The sequence below is a fragment of the Toxotes jaculatrix genome, chromosome 19, assembly GCF_017976425.1.
Source record: "Toxotes jaculatrix isolate fToxJac2 chromosome 19, fToxJac2.pri, whole genome shotgun sequence".
NCBI lineage: Eukaryota > Metazoa > Chordata > Actinopteri > Toxotidae > Toxotes > Toxotes jaculatrix.
Genome location: NC_054412.1, coordinates 4,120,635 through 4,135,919, shown reverse-complemented (window position 1 = coordinate 4,135,919; position 15,285 = coordinate 4,120,635). Strand labels below are relative to the sequence as shown.

Here is a 15,285-nt window from a genome sequence, read left to right as displayed (position 1 = left end):
GCTAAAACCTATTTTTAATGGGTTTTTGTAGACACACTTTTAGTGTCCACTCACAAATCAAAGAGCTCATCTGCAATTCTTATTTCATCCTTAGTTTTATATGTGGAGCTGTTGCAGAGACAGTCAGCCACTAAAATGGACACAAAAATGCACATGATAGTAAAAAAGTATGTATTATGTTTTTTGTGCTCTTTGTCAGGCACACTACAGTACATGGCTCCGGAAATCATAGACAAGGGTCCTCGGGGATACGGTAAACCAGCGGACATCTGGTCTCTTGGCTGCACCATCATAGAAATGGCAACCGGGAAACCACCGTTCTACGAACTGGGAGAACCACAGGCAGCCATGTTCAAGGTGAGAGACGCCGGTGGTTACGTATCCCATCATCCCACAGGGAAAACTGTCATTTTTAGCAAACCGGTTGTAGAGGGATGGTGCACAGCTGTTTCAGTGGTGACATCGTCCAGAAAGTGTTGGCCACCTGAGCCAATGAACAGCTGTGGCTCTGCCATTTCAGCAGAACTGGGGATGCTGATAATTGCTCCCCTGATATACATGATATTTTTTAGTATCTGATTAAGTTTATGTTTACTTGTTTTTTTCTAAAAGCTTACCATCTTCCTGTTGTTATCACAGCTGTCAGTCAGCGCTCATCTTGTTTGTCTTGTTTTGCAAACGACTAATGAAAATCAAGTGCACTTACAGTGAATTAAGCACTGACATGTTCTGGCACAAGGTTGATGACAGTCTAAATTCCTCACCTCTTCGATTTCTAAGGGCCATTGTACTTTTAAAGTCACCGAACAAACTTTATCAGCCGTTACCAGTCAGATGTTGATCACTGGCAATCAGTTATGCAAGAGCCAAACCCATCGACCGTCTTTTCATAGAGCACTGATGAGCTAAAAAATCCACCCATCTTAAAAGGTAGATGTTTTTTATTTCTCTGCAGATCCCTTATGACAGTGTCATCCTTTACATAACCATCCATTAGAAAATAACAGATAATTGTCTTCAGTTATTCTACTGCCTTATTCTCACTCTGTTTCTAAAAAGCTACTTTCACTCAGCTAACCTTAGTAGAAAGACACGATCAAGTAAAATAATAAGCAAGTCTAGTGCCTGCACTCATCAGTTCCCCTTTTTAAGGAAACAAAACCAGCAAATCAGCTGCCGTGCACCTGCATTGTGCAGCCACCTGCGTTATGTAACGTGGTCGAGCCCAGTAGAAACTCTGTGCACGAACATTTGTTTGAACACAAACAAACCTGTAGCTCATTCAGAAGAACCCTCAAAGCCGCCCTCATGTTTTATTTTTTCCAGTTTCTGTTTCCATTACTCTGAACACACTGAATTTACACTGTGTATTTGCTTTGGATGGAAATGTAAAGAGCTACGCACCGAATGTTACTCTTAGACATGTGTCGGCCATTAAGGACAGTACATATGTTGTCTGAAAGTGATTACAGCACTCTGAACCATGGAATTTTCCATACAATATAATTTAATTAAAGGGCTGTGAATTCAAACAAGCAGGGGCGTGTTACTGTGCTGAATATACCTTTTAGTAAACAAAACATAAAAGCGGGAACTGAGGTCTCTTCACAAATATTCCTTCCTGGAACAAGTACAATCAGATCGTCTTCAACTTTAAAAAGGGTTATAGCTAGTCTCATGTTGTGTCTGCACTTTGTGTGGCGTGTGGACTTTTCCCAAATACTGAAACAGTCTCGTTGTACTCTTCACTCATCCTTGTGGAATGTCTCAGGGGAGGGGCATCTCCCTGCTAATCTTAAGTCAACATTCCTTATCAGCAACGACAGGAATTTCTAGCGTTCTTATTGTCATGAGAGTCTCACACTTGAACTTTGAGCGTTATCGCGCTCAGCTGGTGCCTCAAGCTAAGGCCCGAAGCACAGTCTCATAGCTCACTGGATAAATGCTCACTTTACACTTAAGTTGTCTCCTTGCAGTTTAAATAATTTACCGTGAGAGCAGGACCTCTCAGAGAGTTCTTAGAAGCCGTGTGCTTTCAGGCTGTTATTTTAAACTTTTACATATCTTCTGCTCCAGTCAGAACTGAATGCGTGTCCTCTGTCTGCAGGTGGGCATGTTCAAGATCCATCCCGAGATCCCAGAGTCCATGTCGCCGGAGGCCAAAGCCTTCATCCTGCGCTGTTTCGAGCCTGACCCGGACCGTCGTGCCACCGCCCTCGACCTGCTCACCGACGAGTTCCTCACAGTCACCAGCCGCAAGAAGAAGAGCAAGGGCAGCTTCACAGGTGGAGTTTACTTCTGCTTAGTTTAGCAGCCATGTTTTAAATATTTATAGGTTCTGTTTGTCTAGGTAACGTCAATGAAGTAAAATATGAAAAAGTCAGTGTATTTTCTCTGTGTTGTGAGAGTCCTCAGATGTCCCCAAACAGTGTCTGCTAATAAGTGCAGCCTGCTCCTTATGGACAAAGTGTTCATGGAACCTCAACACACCCTTAATCTCCATTGTCTGGATTTCAGAGTAGTCCCAGTTCTTGCTGGGTTTCCTCCCTCTGCAGCAGTGATACTATCATGTGGCCTGGCACCAGCACAAAAGATTACAAAAAAAAAAACTTAAAGCCTTGTGCCTCACCGTGTACTTGGAAATGTTATTCTGCTGGTCTTACGTGGAAATCATGCTCTGTTTTATCCCCGAAAAACTGCTGACACATGTTTTATGTTTCTCCCCTCACAGCTCTGTCACCAGGGTCAGGTGAGTTACTTTACTCTTTAAACAGTCTTTCACACATTTTCACCGCCAGAGGGGCGACTTAATAAACTAGATGTAAGTTCTGGGAAACATCTCCCTGCTTTGCTCGAGAGTATCTTGGCTACCGTCTTCATTTTTCTCCTGCCAGTGGCTACCTGCCTCACACGGCTCTGCCCTTTCCAAGAATTCAAAGGAGACATTGCACAACATGACTTCTTTCCAAATTCTTGAACGTCCCTGTTTCATAATTTATACACTGTGTAGTTTCCTGCCAGATGCAACAGATAGAGCTGTTCACTCTGAACATGATGATAAAGAATCATCGATTTGAGACATCAGAATCAGGTTTATGTTTGGGGTTTTTGCCTTTTCTGAAAAGGGGGCCGGTTTTTCGTCAGCATGTTAGCTAATTTCATCATCTTGAAAGTATGAGCTCTACAGTCTCCCTCTAGCTTAAGCTAGAAAGCAATACATCAGATTTAGTATTTAGTATAAACGATGCCTGAAGCACAGTTTCGGTTTTATTTTATTTTGCCTTCACTGTGTCCTTCAGAGTACCTCCGCAGTATATCCCTGCCGGTGCCGGTGGTGGTGGAGGACACCAGCAGCAGCAGTGAGTACGGCTCCGTCTCCCCTGACAACGACCTCAACACCAACCCCTTCATCTTCAAGCCCAGCATCAAGTGCTACAGCGAGAGGGATGTCAAGGGGCCCAGGTCCCTCTTCCTCAGGTACAACAAGTAGGACAGAGCTGCCTTTTATTAAAAATCTGAAACAATTCCAATTGATAAATAATATGCTGATTGACTCCAGTGCATTTTATTTAAATTGTCCTGAAGAAGTTGAATGAACAAGTGATTAACAAGAAAAAAAGTTTGGAGAAATTCTGAAAAAAAAATAATATAACATTGTTTGGCATAAATTCTTTTTCCTTTCTGGAATATTTTATTTAGAAAATGTTCCGTACAATACACAAAAGTTGTGTCTCCTTCTTTATTAAGCATTCCTGTGGAGAACTTCGAGGACCACAGTGCTCCTCCATCTCCCGATGAGAAGGATTCAGGCTTCTTTATGCTTCGGAAGGACAGCGAGAGGCGAGCCACCCTGCACCACATCCTCACAGAGGACCGGGACAAGGTGGTGGCCAACCTGATGGAGGCGCTCACACAGGTTGGTTAAGGAAGGAACCGTCAGTCAGACACATAAATCAAGAAATGGATATATGCCTATATGTGTACCTCAGCCTCCCCTGTCACGCCTTCTAATCCTCCTCGTCCTCTGACCCTCTCACCTCCAGGGCTCTGAGGAATTGAAGCTGAAGCCTCAGCACATCTCCGCCCTCGTGGTCAGTCTGGCTGACTTTGTTCGCATGGCAGACAGGAAGATTATCGCCAGCACGCTGTCTCAGCTCAAGCTGGAGCTGGACTTTGAAAGCACCGCCATCAGTCAGCTGCAAGTCGTGCTGTTTGGCTTCCAGGATGCTGTAAGTACCACACGCAAAACACCGCCTCACATTACAGAACCAGATAAGCGATTGGTCACGGAGGGTCAGGGACCTAATTTCTTCAAATCTCTGCTACATTTCATCTCATCCCAGTGGGTTCGTAAATTATTGATCAATATATTATCAAAGTATAACAAATTCAAGCCCAAAAAACTCTACACCTCTGCTTCAAATAATCCCTCAGCTCATCAGAGGATCACATTCAAAACTGCAGCAGTGACAAAAGCCAAACTGTCACTTTGAGGCTTTATTATTCTCCTCACAGGCTGCTCATTTTCTCCTCTCCTGCACCTGTAATGTGTGATTTCCTGTCTATTATCCATCCCCTGTTTGTAGGCAGAGGTTCTCCTAGCCTCTGCATAAACCACGGGCTCTGAACACTTTGGTATAATTGTTGTCATTTTACAGGAGCTGCTAGCCAGCAGCAGCGCTGCCATGTTGCTGCTCCTCCTGCACAGAGATCAGACAGATCACTGTGAAATACTTGTAACCTTTAAGTGAGGCAATAAAAGGAGGATCTGTCAGGAGTAATTGCAGATTGTGTTAAAAGACTGGTCTGTTCTTCCCCCTCAGAAATACAGTCATGCAGATGAAATCACAGCAGAGCAAGTGGTTGTTGTGTGTATTAGTAAGAGGTATTGCATAATCCTGCAAGAAGATGAAGCTCTGATGCCTCCTGTTGGTCACTGTAGCATGAAGAAAGAACAGTAAAATATATTTTAGAATACAGGAAATAATGGAGTATAAGCCATGTTCAGAACAATAATAACCAAAACTGTAAAATAGGCATTCTTAAAAAGATATGGAATATAAATATATGAACCTAAGTATTCGGTATTAAAATGCATACTATCACTTTCTTTCTGACCATGAAACTTTTCACATTTCCAGGTAAACAAAGTTCTGCGAAACCACAACATCAAGCCTCACTGGATGTTCGCTCTGGACAACATCATCCGCAAAGCTGTGCAGACCGCCATCACAATCCTGGTGCCAGGTATCATCGTCAGCTTCTTCTCAGATCAGTCCTCAGATCAGAAAATGCAGCAAATCCTCACATTTGAGAAGCTAGAGCCAGATATATGTATGAAAAATAACCAAAGCAGTTAATGAATTATCTGTATTGGTCTGAATATTCTGCTGATCAGTTAATCAGCTTTAACCTTTTAAAGTTCCAATGCAAGCATTCAAATATAATTATACATACTCGTCTGGAATCTGATCTTAATGCAGCATCAGAATCAATGATAGCTTCCATAAGACAAACAAAGTGCATTATACTCATCTTATTGATGATGATTCATTAAATCGTTAAAACAATGTCTTCCGTGTGTGTTCAGAGCTGAGGCCTCACTTCAGTCTGGCCTCAGAAAGTGACCCGGCTGATCAGGAGGACGTTGACGACGACGCTGAGCCGGAGAGAAACTCCACCCACCAGAGCCGAGCGCCTCCCGTCGCCGCTCACGACGACACCGTGGCCACGTCGGGAGTCAGCACGCTCAGCTCCACCGTCTCACACGAGTCCCACAATGCACAGCGCTCTGTGAGCATGGAGCTGGGCAGGATGAAGCTGGAGACCAGCAGGTGGACATTAACATCTACTGTGATTAGATACATAAACCATTAGACATGTTATTAAATACTAATTTCTGATAATAATCTCTGAAATAAAGACTCATGTCATGTGTCTTCTGACTCGTTTGACTCCAGGCTGCTGGAGCAGCTGCTGGAGAAAGAGAGAGAGTATCAGGCCATCCTGCAACAAGTGCTGGAGGAGAGAGAGCAGGAGATCAGACTACTGAGGCTGCGTTCTGAGCCCGCAGGTCTGCACTTTCATTTGATTTTTTACACTGACTCCAGGTAACACAAGCACCACTACCACAGCTGTTACTGCTCTGCTTTAACATTTAAAACAGCATTTTACAACCAGCTGTGGCTCGTTGAGAAGATTCCACCTTCCATTCGCAGCTGGTCTGTAATAAATAAACTAAACTGCATGTTATACTTCATCCAACATGCTGTTTCCAGTAATTGAGAACAGAGAGAAATATCCAGCATTCACTGAGGCTGCATCAGACGCTTTTTTCCCTCCAGCTCACTAAATAATTTATACAAGTTGTGACATGAACAATGCACATGCACATTATCACCTGCTGAAGGTGCAAATTGTGTGACTCTTTGTGTTGTATGAATTCTGCTGTGCTGATCTGATCTGATTCCAGGATGCAAACACTATCAGATGCATCCTGACTTGCTTATATTGTTCGCTATCCTCTCTCAGATGTCCCCACATCGTCCCCAGAGGGACAGACGAGTCAGTCTGCAGAGAGACGTGAAGACTCAGACCTGACCAGCTGGCTGAGGCTTTGCGGAGCTGACCAGGACTCCATCGAAAAGGTGAGTCCCTGCTTTCACCGTCTGGAGCTGGACTGTGTCTTAACGGCTAACATCACATAGTGACAGCACTGTGTCCTCAGTCAGAACTTTACCCAGAACTTCTCAGTCATTTCAAAGACACAGTCTCACATTTTTCCTCTTTTCATGTGTTCTGTTTCTTTAGATACTGAATGAGGAGTACACGCTGAACGACATCCTTCATGATGTAACAAGAGACGATCTGAAGAGTTTAAGACTGAGGTAGTACATCAGTGTTTTTGTACTTTTAATTTCCTTTGTCTTCAAAGGTTTTCCAGGGTATCTGCAAAGCATTAAATTCATTTTCCTCAAAAGAAAAAAAGCCTAATAAAAGCCTACGTAAAATGTATTAGCAACAGTTTAGGGTATAATTTTGTCTTTTCACTGTCTCTGTCCTGTCAGAGGTGGGATCCTGTGTAAACTGTGGAAGGCCATCACCGACTACAGGCAGAAGCCAACCTGAGGCCTTAAGTGGCGACAACCACTCAGAGAAACCAGGACCTTTGTCCCAGTAACTCAGTATTCTCCTCTTTACCTCAGTATTTATAAAGAGCAAGACTTTTAGGAGAAGAATCTGTGTTCGCCTTGTGCGCAGAGCAGCTTTCCACTCATACAACAAAACTCCTTGACTGGTGTTGTCGTACTATTTTATAATTTTGAAACAAGGATTTTGGATATGGGGTTATTTTGAAAGCAACACGTACTGAGAAGTGCCACAAGTTTTGTTATGCCTGGCGGACGTGACGCCGCTTTTTGTTACAGGTGCGTTTAAAAATGACAATTTGTGGGAAAATCTATCGTTGAAACCGTCAGAACGTTTTCTCCTGTCTTTACAAGATGTAACGTTTACAAAACTGGAGACTGACCGTTTTCTAATACAAGCCTGAGACACAAAATACTACATTCAAAAGCATCTGTACTAATATTTTTATCATAGACATCTTATCACTACTTTATTTAAATGGATTTTTAATTTAATTGTTATGGTAATCTGAAGGATGTCAGTGCATGCCCGTTTTTTTTTTTGTTTGTTTTTTTTTTTATCTGTACTGAGAATTATTTAAAATTGTTTTTTTCACATTTCCTTTTATAATACGAATCTTGGTTTTTATTTTTCAGAAACATGTAAATATTGTGTTATAAAATTATATGTGAATGACATTCATGTACTTTAAAAATATATAGATAAACTTAAATCTCCATGTGGATTGGAGTCTATAATGAACGCGTGAAAAATAAATTGGATATTACTGTATTTTCTAGTGTCACAAATCATAGGAGATAATATTCAGTTAGTAATTAATATTGCATCTGATCATTCGCTCTGTTTTTATTGTTGTACACTGACAAAATTGTGTTTTTCTTGCTTGTGTAGATGCGATCATTCAATCACGTGTATGTTGTAGTGAAAAATCCTAAATGCAACTTTCACATGGAAGAGCCTTGACTTTTTTTATTATTTTAAAACATGATGTCAGAAACGGGGAAAACTAATCATGAGCAGTGTGTCCATTTTGTTTCATATCTAAAATGATTCAAGATTTTTGTGTCATATTGTTAAAATAAAACTTTTCATCTTGAAACTGTGAAAAAAAATGTGTTAGAAATATTCTGTTACAAATGTGATTGAATATAGATGTTAAAGTTGTTTTTTTAATTAAAATCTTTAATTAAATCTTTTTTTTTTTTTTTTGTTCTTGGCAGTATGTCTAAAACCTTTAGTATGTCCAAAATCTTATGTCAACAGGTTTTGCAGTTATATTAGCTGACTATAAAACCTGTTGGCTATGCAAAAACACAGTATATACAAAAAAAAATGTTCTGGTTTGACAAGATCATGTTCATAAGTGGCACAGAATAAACTGAATAGTGAAGATGTAAAGTCATATTTCTACTTTAGTGAAACTGAATTTTTAGCTATCATAGTTTAAACTGGACAAAAACTATATAAAAGCTAGAGTGATAAAAATGTTCCTATCATTCCTCGTCTCCCTTTTGTTTTGCATAGTGCCGTTCAAACGAGTTTAGGCTATAATGGGGCCCTTCAGGCGAGCAAACACCAGGAAGGGAGAGAGAAAGAGAGCGAGAGAGATAAACAGACCTACAGGTGTGCTTTGTGAAAGTTATTTATTTAGACCAACGTCACACATAACAAGGGTGACATGACAACAGCAGTCAGGACATCCACTATAGGAAAACTTCGACAAATGAATATGAAATTTACCAAGTCAGATTAATAATCTGATTTTTGGTTCTTGTTTTCGTGATATAGAATGATATCTCTGGCCTACAACATAATTGTTTTGTTTTCCGGGTTGTAGCCTACATCCTTTCCTGCTCTGTCAGGTGGGCTGCAGGTGCGCTGCTTTCCGCCTGCCGTATTTTATTCATGCCGGTGACGTCATCGGGTCCTGACGAGCACCCGAACGTCCTGGTCTCGCGGCCGTCTCCTCTTCACCATGACAACAGCACGTTTAAGCGGCGCCACAGGACGAACCGTTACCTCCTCCGCCCGTGATTTAGAAGCGATTATTGTGTGAAATATTGTGTTTTACATTTAGCGTAACGGGGGATATACGTTCATGTAGGGAGGCCATCTTTTGCTGTTAAGGACCCTTATGCGTCGGAGACCAGCCGGGGGCAGAGGGAGACGCCGTTCGGCTGCGTGAGCAACATGGCTCTGCTTCAGCATCCCCGGCTGCTGCTCGCCTGTGTTTCGCTGCTGTCCGCGGTCCGACTCACCGACACTCGGTCCTCACCGATATCGGACCTGAAATCTAAAATATCAGGGGTGGAGGAGCTTTTAGAGGAATTCCGCAAGCAGCTCCAGCAGGACCAGGCTTACAGGGCCGGCGATGTGATTGACTCCTGCGTGGGCGACTTCAACGCCGTCGGGGAGCGCATCATCAGGGCCAAGGCCTCCATCGAGCAGGGGGCCACCTTCCTGCTGGCGCCGGAGAGGGTCTACACCTGGAAGGACTGTCTGCACGCCTGCTGCTCCCAGCCTCACTGCACCGTGGCGGTGGTCCAGGAGGACCTGAGGCAGTCCGGGGACAGCCTGAGCTGCTACCTGTTCAACTGCACCTACAGGAATAAAAACGTCTGCTCATTCGCCCCACAGCAAGGCTTCACCACATACAGCCGGACTCCCAACACAACGCAGGGACACCTCCCTGTTTCATCCGGCGGTTCTGCAAGGAGGCCCGGCCAAGGACTCCCTGACGAGGATGATGCACAAGGTGAGAGATGCTGATACAAATCACTGGCAATAAAACAATTAGTCCGTATAATTAATTATTATGAAGGCAGTGGAGTGAAGCTTTCTTAATTTGCAAGAGCAACAAGAACCAGTTTTAAAATGGGTCCAAAGGACAAAGTAAAGGCTTTTTTTCTTTTTTTTTCCGTACTTATTAACTGACATGCAGATTTGTTAAGGAAAATGAGTCAGGATGAACAAGCACACCAGCGAAATACTTAATGATATTTGTTGTAAATCCTGCTGGTTAGTGGAACATTACTGAATTATTCATTCACACACTATTCTTCTTATGCAGTAAGCAAAAAAAAAAGCAATGAAAAGTAATGAATTGTGATGCGGTACTTTGTTTTCCAGGACTTGTAGGTCAACTCTATTCTTTTCTAAGGCTTATGCAATAACAGAAGTGAGAAAGGTGGTGTGTGATCTAAGGCAGAGGTGTCCAAACTCTTCCACACAGGGCTGTGTGTGGCTGCAGTTTTTTGTTCCAACCAAGCAGCAGCACACCAGACTTGACTCATTTAATCAACTGATCTCCGTCTACAGACAGCTGATTCGTCAAACTGTGTGCTCTTCATTGGTTGAAACAAAAACCTGCAGCCACACGGCCCTTTGTGGAACAGTTTGGACCTGGACACCCCTGGCTTAAGGTCTGGGCAGAGGCTGGTACATAAAAGTTTATTGGGTCTAAGAAAATGTTATCATTTCTTATCACTTCTTTTGACCACTGCAGTGTCACTTTAATTTCTGGGTTATTTCAATAAGATAGTCGGATTTGTTAGACAGTTTATTAAATATTACACCAACTTTCTAACAGTTCCATAGATCTGAGCACGTTAGGTTTAGTGACTAGAAACTGCTACTTATCTTGATAAAGCAGACGGGGTGGGTTAATGATTTGCCTTTTAGGTTCTGGTCTTGCAAAAATAGATGAGGACTCTGAGACCTGCAGCAGGTGTTTTTTATGACAGCCGTTATCTCTTCTATTTATTTACTAGTGCAGTTACAGAAATTGTCAAAATGTACAGCTGAAGCAATTAGGCTTAATTGATTGATTAGTTGGTAGACAGAGAATTCACTACCTTACATTTTCTTATTTCAGCTTCTCCCTGTGAATATTCTATGCTTTTCTGTTTGATCTCATTCTAATTTGAATATGTTTGGGTTTTGTAAATTTTAGCAGGCATTTTTTCCAAACAGTTAATCGAGAAAATAAACAGGAAATGAATCAGTGCAGAAAGTAATTGTTAGTGGCATCCCTGAGTAAGAAGAATCTTTTAATCAAATGGAAAGATATCTCTATTTTAATCATCTCACCACAATGCACTGATAACCTTTTAAGTAAGGATTAATGTGCAGAGGGACAAAAGTAGGCGTGTACAACACATATTTTTCTGTTTGCAGAGGTGGATGAGCCTCCTCGCAGTGACGCTGGGCAGGATGTGGTGATCCAGCTGCCCACAGACTGGGCCGTCCTGGATGGCCGGGACAGCGTGGACGACCGTGGGATCAGCCGCTATGAGTGGACTCTTGTTAAAGGGGACACAGCCATCAATATGAAGGTCGGTCCCTCCAATTAATGCTAATAGCCAAGCCATCTTTCAGGATTGTGGCCATGTAATTTGGGTGCTTCATATGAGAAAGCCTGTGACTCTGACAGTCACAGTGTCTTACTATAGCCCGTTCCACTTAATTTAATTGAATGTAAACATTACAAAAAAGCAGAAACAAATAGAAAAACTTTGGTCTTCTAAGATTTGCATTTGTAATATGAACAGTCACAGGCATCAGAGTCAAATTGCATTTGTGTGTTTGCATTAGTTAAGTCAACAGGGTGGCTTTTGTCCAGAGCTCCATAATACCTCACTGTATCAACAGAGATAAGAGTTTATTATGTCCTGACCTGCCCTACTAACAGAGGCACTATTCACAGCCTTAGAGGCAACATAGGAAGCATCCAATAAAACATGTCCTGCTTTTAATATAAACACTCACACTTTAATGTGTGGTCAGTTTTCACTATTTGCTGCCCTGAACAGAAAATAGTTCCCAGTGAAAACTCTTTATCCTGTCTTTGTAATGCTCTGATACCGTCTTTGAATTGGGGTGTGGACAGATGTCCTGACATCAGCAGAAAAGAAATTTAGACTTGTATGTGTGTTGAAGGCAACTCATCCAGGTCTGTTGAAGATCAGCGGTCTCCAGGAGGGTGTGTACACCTTCCAGATGACAGTCACCGACACCGCGGGTCAGATGAGCTCCGACAACGTCTCTGTCACTGTGCTGGCACCAAAACACCAAGCAGAAGGTGATGAGGCTTTTTTGTTGTGCGTTTTGTTTCTAGCACCTTTATCACAGTTCGTTTTTACGTCCAAATGAAGGTGTTCCTGAAGCGTAGCTGTTGCCAGATGTGTAGTTATACCTCTCTGTGTTCACAGTGTGCACTGGTCACTGTTCAAACTACCAGTTTAAGTGTGATGACGGCTGCTGCATTGACATCACGTACGCCTGCGATGGGAAGCAACACTGTCCAGACCGCTCTGACGAGGACTTCTGTCCAAACTGTAGGAAATATTTTCTCTTCAGAAAATATGTTTGAAGTTTAATGGGCAAGAATGAAGTAAACATGTGCAAAAACATACAGACCTCCCCACCATTCATTTTTGTCTATAATTTCTTTAGTTGACAGCAACAGGAAGTCAGTGACCCACCCTGTGGACCTATCCAGCCCTCATCAGCCTGGAGTCCAGACAGAGGAGCCCGAGGATGGCTCCATGCTCCAGACTGGGCCCAGGAAGACCATGGAGAGCATCATACCACCTCAGGACAGGACCAAGACTGCTCCTCCGCAAAGTCCCAGCGAACAGAAGGAATCAGTCAGTCAGGGTAAGATTTTGTTTATGTTTAAAGCGCTTTATTCACACTCTGTCACATTTTATTTAACATAACTACAACAAAATGTTGCTCCGCACGTTAACACAAAGCACAGCACAGTGGTTATACATGGTTGGATGGAAATCTGCCGGCATTCCTCTTTCTTTAGCTGTACCTGTTCTAATGTGCTTAACAATATGATCCTCCACTGCTGTGTCATCAGTGCAGTGTCCCTTTGTAAAGAGACAGGGATGGTTTTAGTGCGTGTCTGGACAAAGAAGCAGATGGAGCCCCGGTGGGCTGCCACTGAGTCACAGTGCTGAGCTGAAAATGCTGGCAAAGCCACGGGGCCACTGCATTCCCTGGGAAAGCAGCTCTGTGCTGCATACTCTCTGAGTGCTGGAACAAAGCACCTCTGTCCCCTCTGCCATCTGATCCTTGAATCAGGCTGAGACTGACCAAAACAGCCTCTTTTTCCATTGCTGTTTTACCGTAGGTATTACCTCGGTGTGGTGTATACTCAGGAGTCTTTTCTTCGTTTCACAAATGCTCAGTCCTGTATTCCAAAGCTTGGCAAACTTAGATGAGACCTTATTGTTTAGCCAAGAGAGAAGAGAGAGAGAAGTCAAAGGAAAAAGCATCAGAAATACTTTGTACATTGTTGTGTAGGTGCACGATCAAACAGAGAAAACCACTAAATCCTCTCATCCGAGGAGCTGGAAACAGCACCAGATACACTCACGCCATTTTTCGAGGTGCCTGGCAGGTCGGTTGGGAGTGATTCCAATATGTCAAATGTGAAACCAGTGTCTTTGCCTCTGTTCCTGTAGATCCATGTGCTGCAGCTCCGGTCGTTGGACCCTGTAAAGGCACCTTCCCACGCTGGTACTACGACCAAAATGCGGGAGAATGCAAACACTTTCTGTACGGTGGCTGCCAGGGCAACCACAACAACTTCCTCCAGGAATCAGACTGTGTCAGTGAATGTATACAAAAAAGTGAGAATTTGCTTCTTGTTCTTCTTGGGTGTTTTTTTTTCAACCCTAATTTTATACATAAAGCTACTACTACAAATTGTGAAAATAATGGAAACATCTTTTAGGTCCCTCTTTCAAACCAGCAACTGTGGCTCCTCCCATCACCAAACAGACTGAGATAGGTGAATATGTTTTCTAAAAAAAACTGGACAAAAAGCTTCAAAGACACATCAGTACCTCAGCTGTGTCAACTGCTTCATAAACTAAGCTGTATTTGTTCTTTTGTTGTAGCTGCCCCTAAAGTCTCCCAGAGCCAAGCAGAGAGCGATGCCCCCGTCTCAAAACCATTTCCAGTAATGGGGGTGCACCCAGTCCCTGAGTCAGGTAAGACCCAGCGTTTGTGTCTGTTATCTCTGCCCAGCTCTCGTTCCTTTTATGGTTTTATGTGTAATGTTCTTCTCTTAGCGTCTGCTTCGACCTCTCGTTTCCTCCTCCTCCTCCTCCAGGTGCAATCCTCCCTCTGGCTCTCGGACTAATCATCACCGCTCTGCTGCTGCTCATGATCGGCTGTCGTCTCAGACTTGTTCGTCACAAGCTGAAGAAAGCCCGACCCCTCACCACAGAGGAGTCAGATTACCTCATCAACGGCATGTACCTGTAGCCAATCAACCGGGAGGAGCCAGCAAGTATAAAGAGCGCAGAGATCTGACAAAGAGAATCATCGAGGGGGCCGCCACCAGAGCCCGAGCTGGGACTTTTTAAATTTGCACTCTATGTTTCTTGTCTCTAGTTCGTCCTCACTTCAGGCTGGAAACATCCCAACTCTCTGCTGTCATGAATGTTTCGAAGCATCCCCACGCTGGACTCCTCTGACCGGTAAATCTGCTGCTGATAGATGCTGCCGTCAGCACCGTACTTTATGTTGTCTCAAGAAAATCTGAATCCATGACGAAGTATCAACATTCCTTCTTCGATGCTGATGTACTGCTGTCTATATTCCCCCAGTGACTTCTGGGATACATGTGAGAGGCTCTTTTGTCCGTTTTGTTAAAAATTATTTTTATTCCTTAAATTGCTTTCTGCCACTTGATGGCACTGACGTACCATCTTTGTGCTGTAGGTTTTACCTGAGAGAAACTGAACTGAAGCTTTCGAGTGCCTGTTGATGAAGTTATTTTAAGTATCCCGGAGTAAAGAATAAGCCATAGTAAATTCATTCTGCCAAATCCCACTCCTGACCGAGTCTGTTGCATATTTTTATTTATCAGGCAAACATTTGTGGACTATGTACCTGTATTTGCACAGATGTATTCCCTCTAAGTGCTGTCTTTCATCTGAGATATTAAAGTTTATTATATATCGAAAAATACTGGTGATCCGTTGAGACCTCAACACGACCGAGAAGTTTTTAGTGCTGATCTTTTTTTTTTTTTTTTTTTTTTAGTCACTGCCTTTAAATTTGCTCTTCACCTTATTCTCACAGGGAACCAGAATTTACAAGAAGTACATTTAA

At 42.8% G+C, this 15,285-nt stretch overlaps 2 protein-coding genes across 2 annotated transcripts in view; both read left to right on the top strand.

Moving 5' to 3' along the window:
• map3k5 (mitogen-activated protein kinase kinase kinase 5) overlaps positions 1–8,121 on the top strand; it is a 54,799-nt gene extending 46,678 nt beyond the window's left edge. The window contains exons 19-30 of the mRNA XM_041063879.1: positions 200–357; positions 2,108–2,285; positions 2,732–2,749; positions 3,300–3,477; positions 3,748–3,916; positions 4,044–4,229; positions 5,142–5,247; positions 5,591–5,834; positions 5,961–6,073; positions 6,532–6,647; positions 6,811–6,887; positions 7,068–8,121. Coding sequence (XP_040919813.1) covers positions 200–357; positions 2,108–2,285; positions 2,732–2,749; positions 3,300–3,477; positions 3,748–3,916; positions 4,044–4,229; positions 5,142–5,247; positions 5,591–5,834; positions 5,961–6,073; positions 6,532–6,647; positions 6,811–6,887; positions 7,068–7,128 — 1,604 coding nt within the window. The 3' untranslated portion in view covers positions 7,129–8,121. The remainder of the gene's footprint in view (positions 1–199; positions 358–2,107; positions 2,286–2,731; positions 2,750–3,299; positions 3,478–3,747; positions 3,917–4,043; positions 4,230–5,141; positions 5,248–5,590; positions 5,835–5,960; positions 6,074–6,531; positions 6,648–6,810; positions 6,888–7,067) is intronic.
• A 1,027-nt stretch (positions 8,122–9,148) lies between these two features.
• Positions 9,149–15,133, top strand: lrp11 (low density lipoprotein receptor-related protein 11). The gene is made up of 9 exons (XM_041064569.1): positions 9,149–9,904; positions 11,326–11,483; positions 12,088–12,229; positions 12,360–12,485; positions 12,604–12,807; positions 13,626–13,793; positions 13,898–13,954; positions 14,064–14,156; positions 14,279–15,133. Exons 1-9 carry the CDS (start codon positions 9,340–9,342, stop codon positions 14,431–14,433), a joined length of 1,668 nt encoding a protein of 555 aa, XP_040920503.1. The 5' UTR covers positions 9,149–9,339; the 3' UTR covers positions 14,434–15,133.
• Positions 15,134–15,285: the final 152 nt, after the last annotated feature.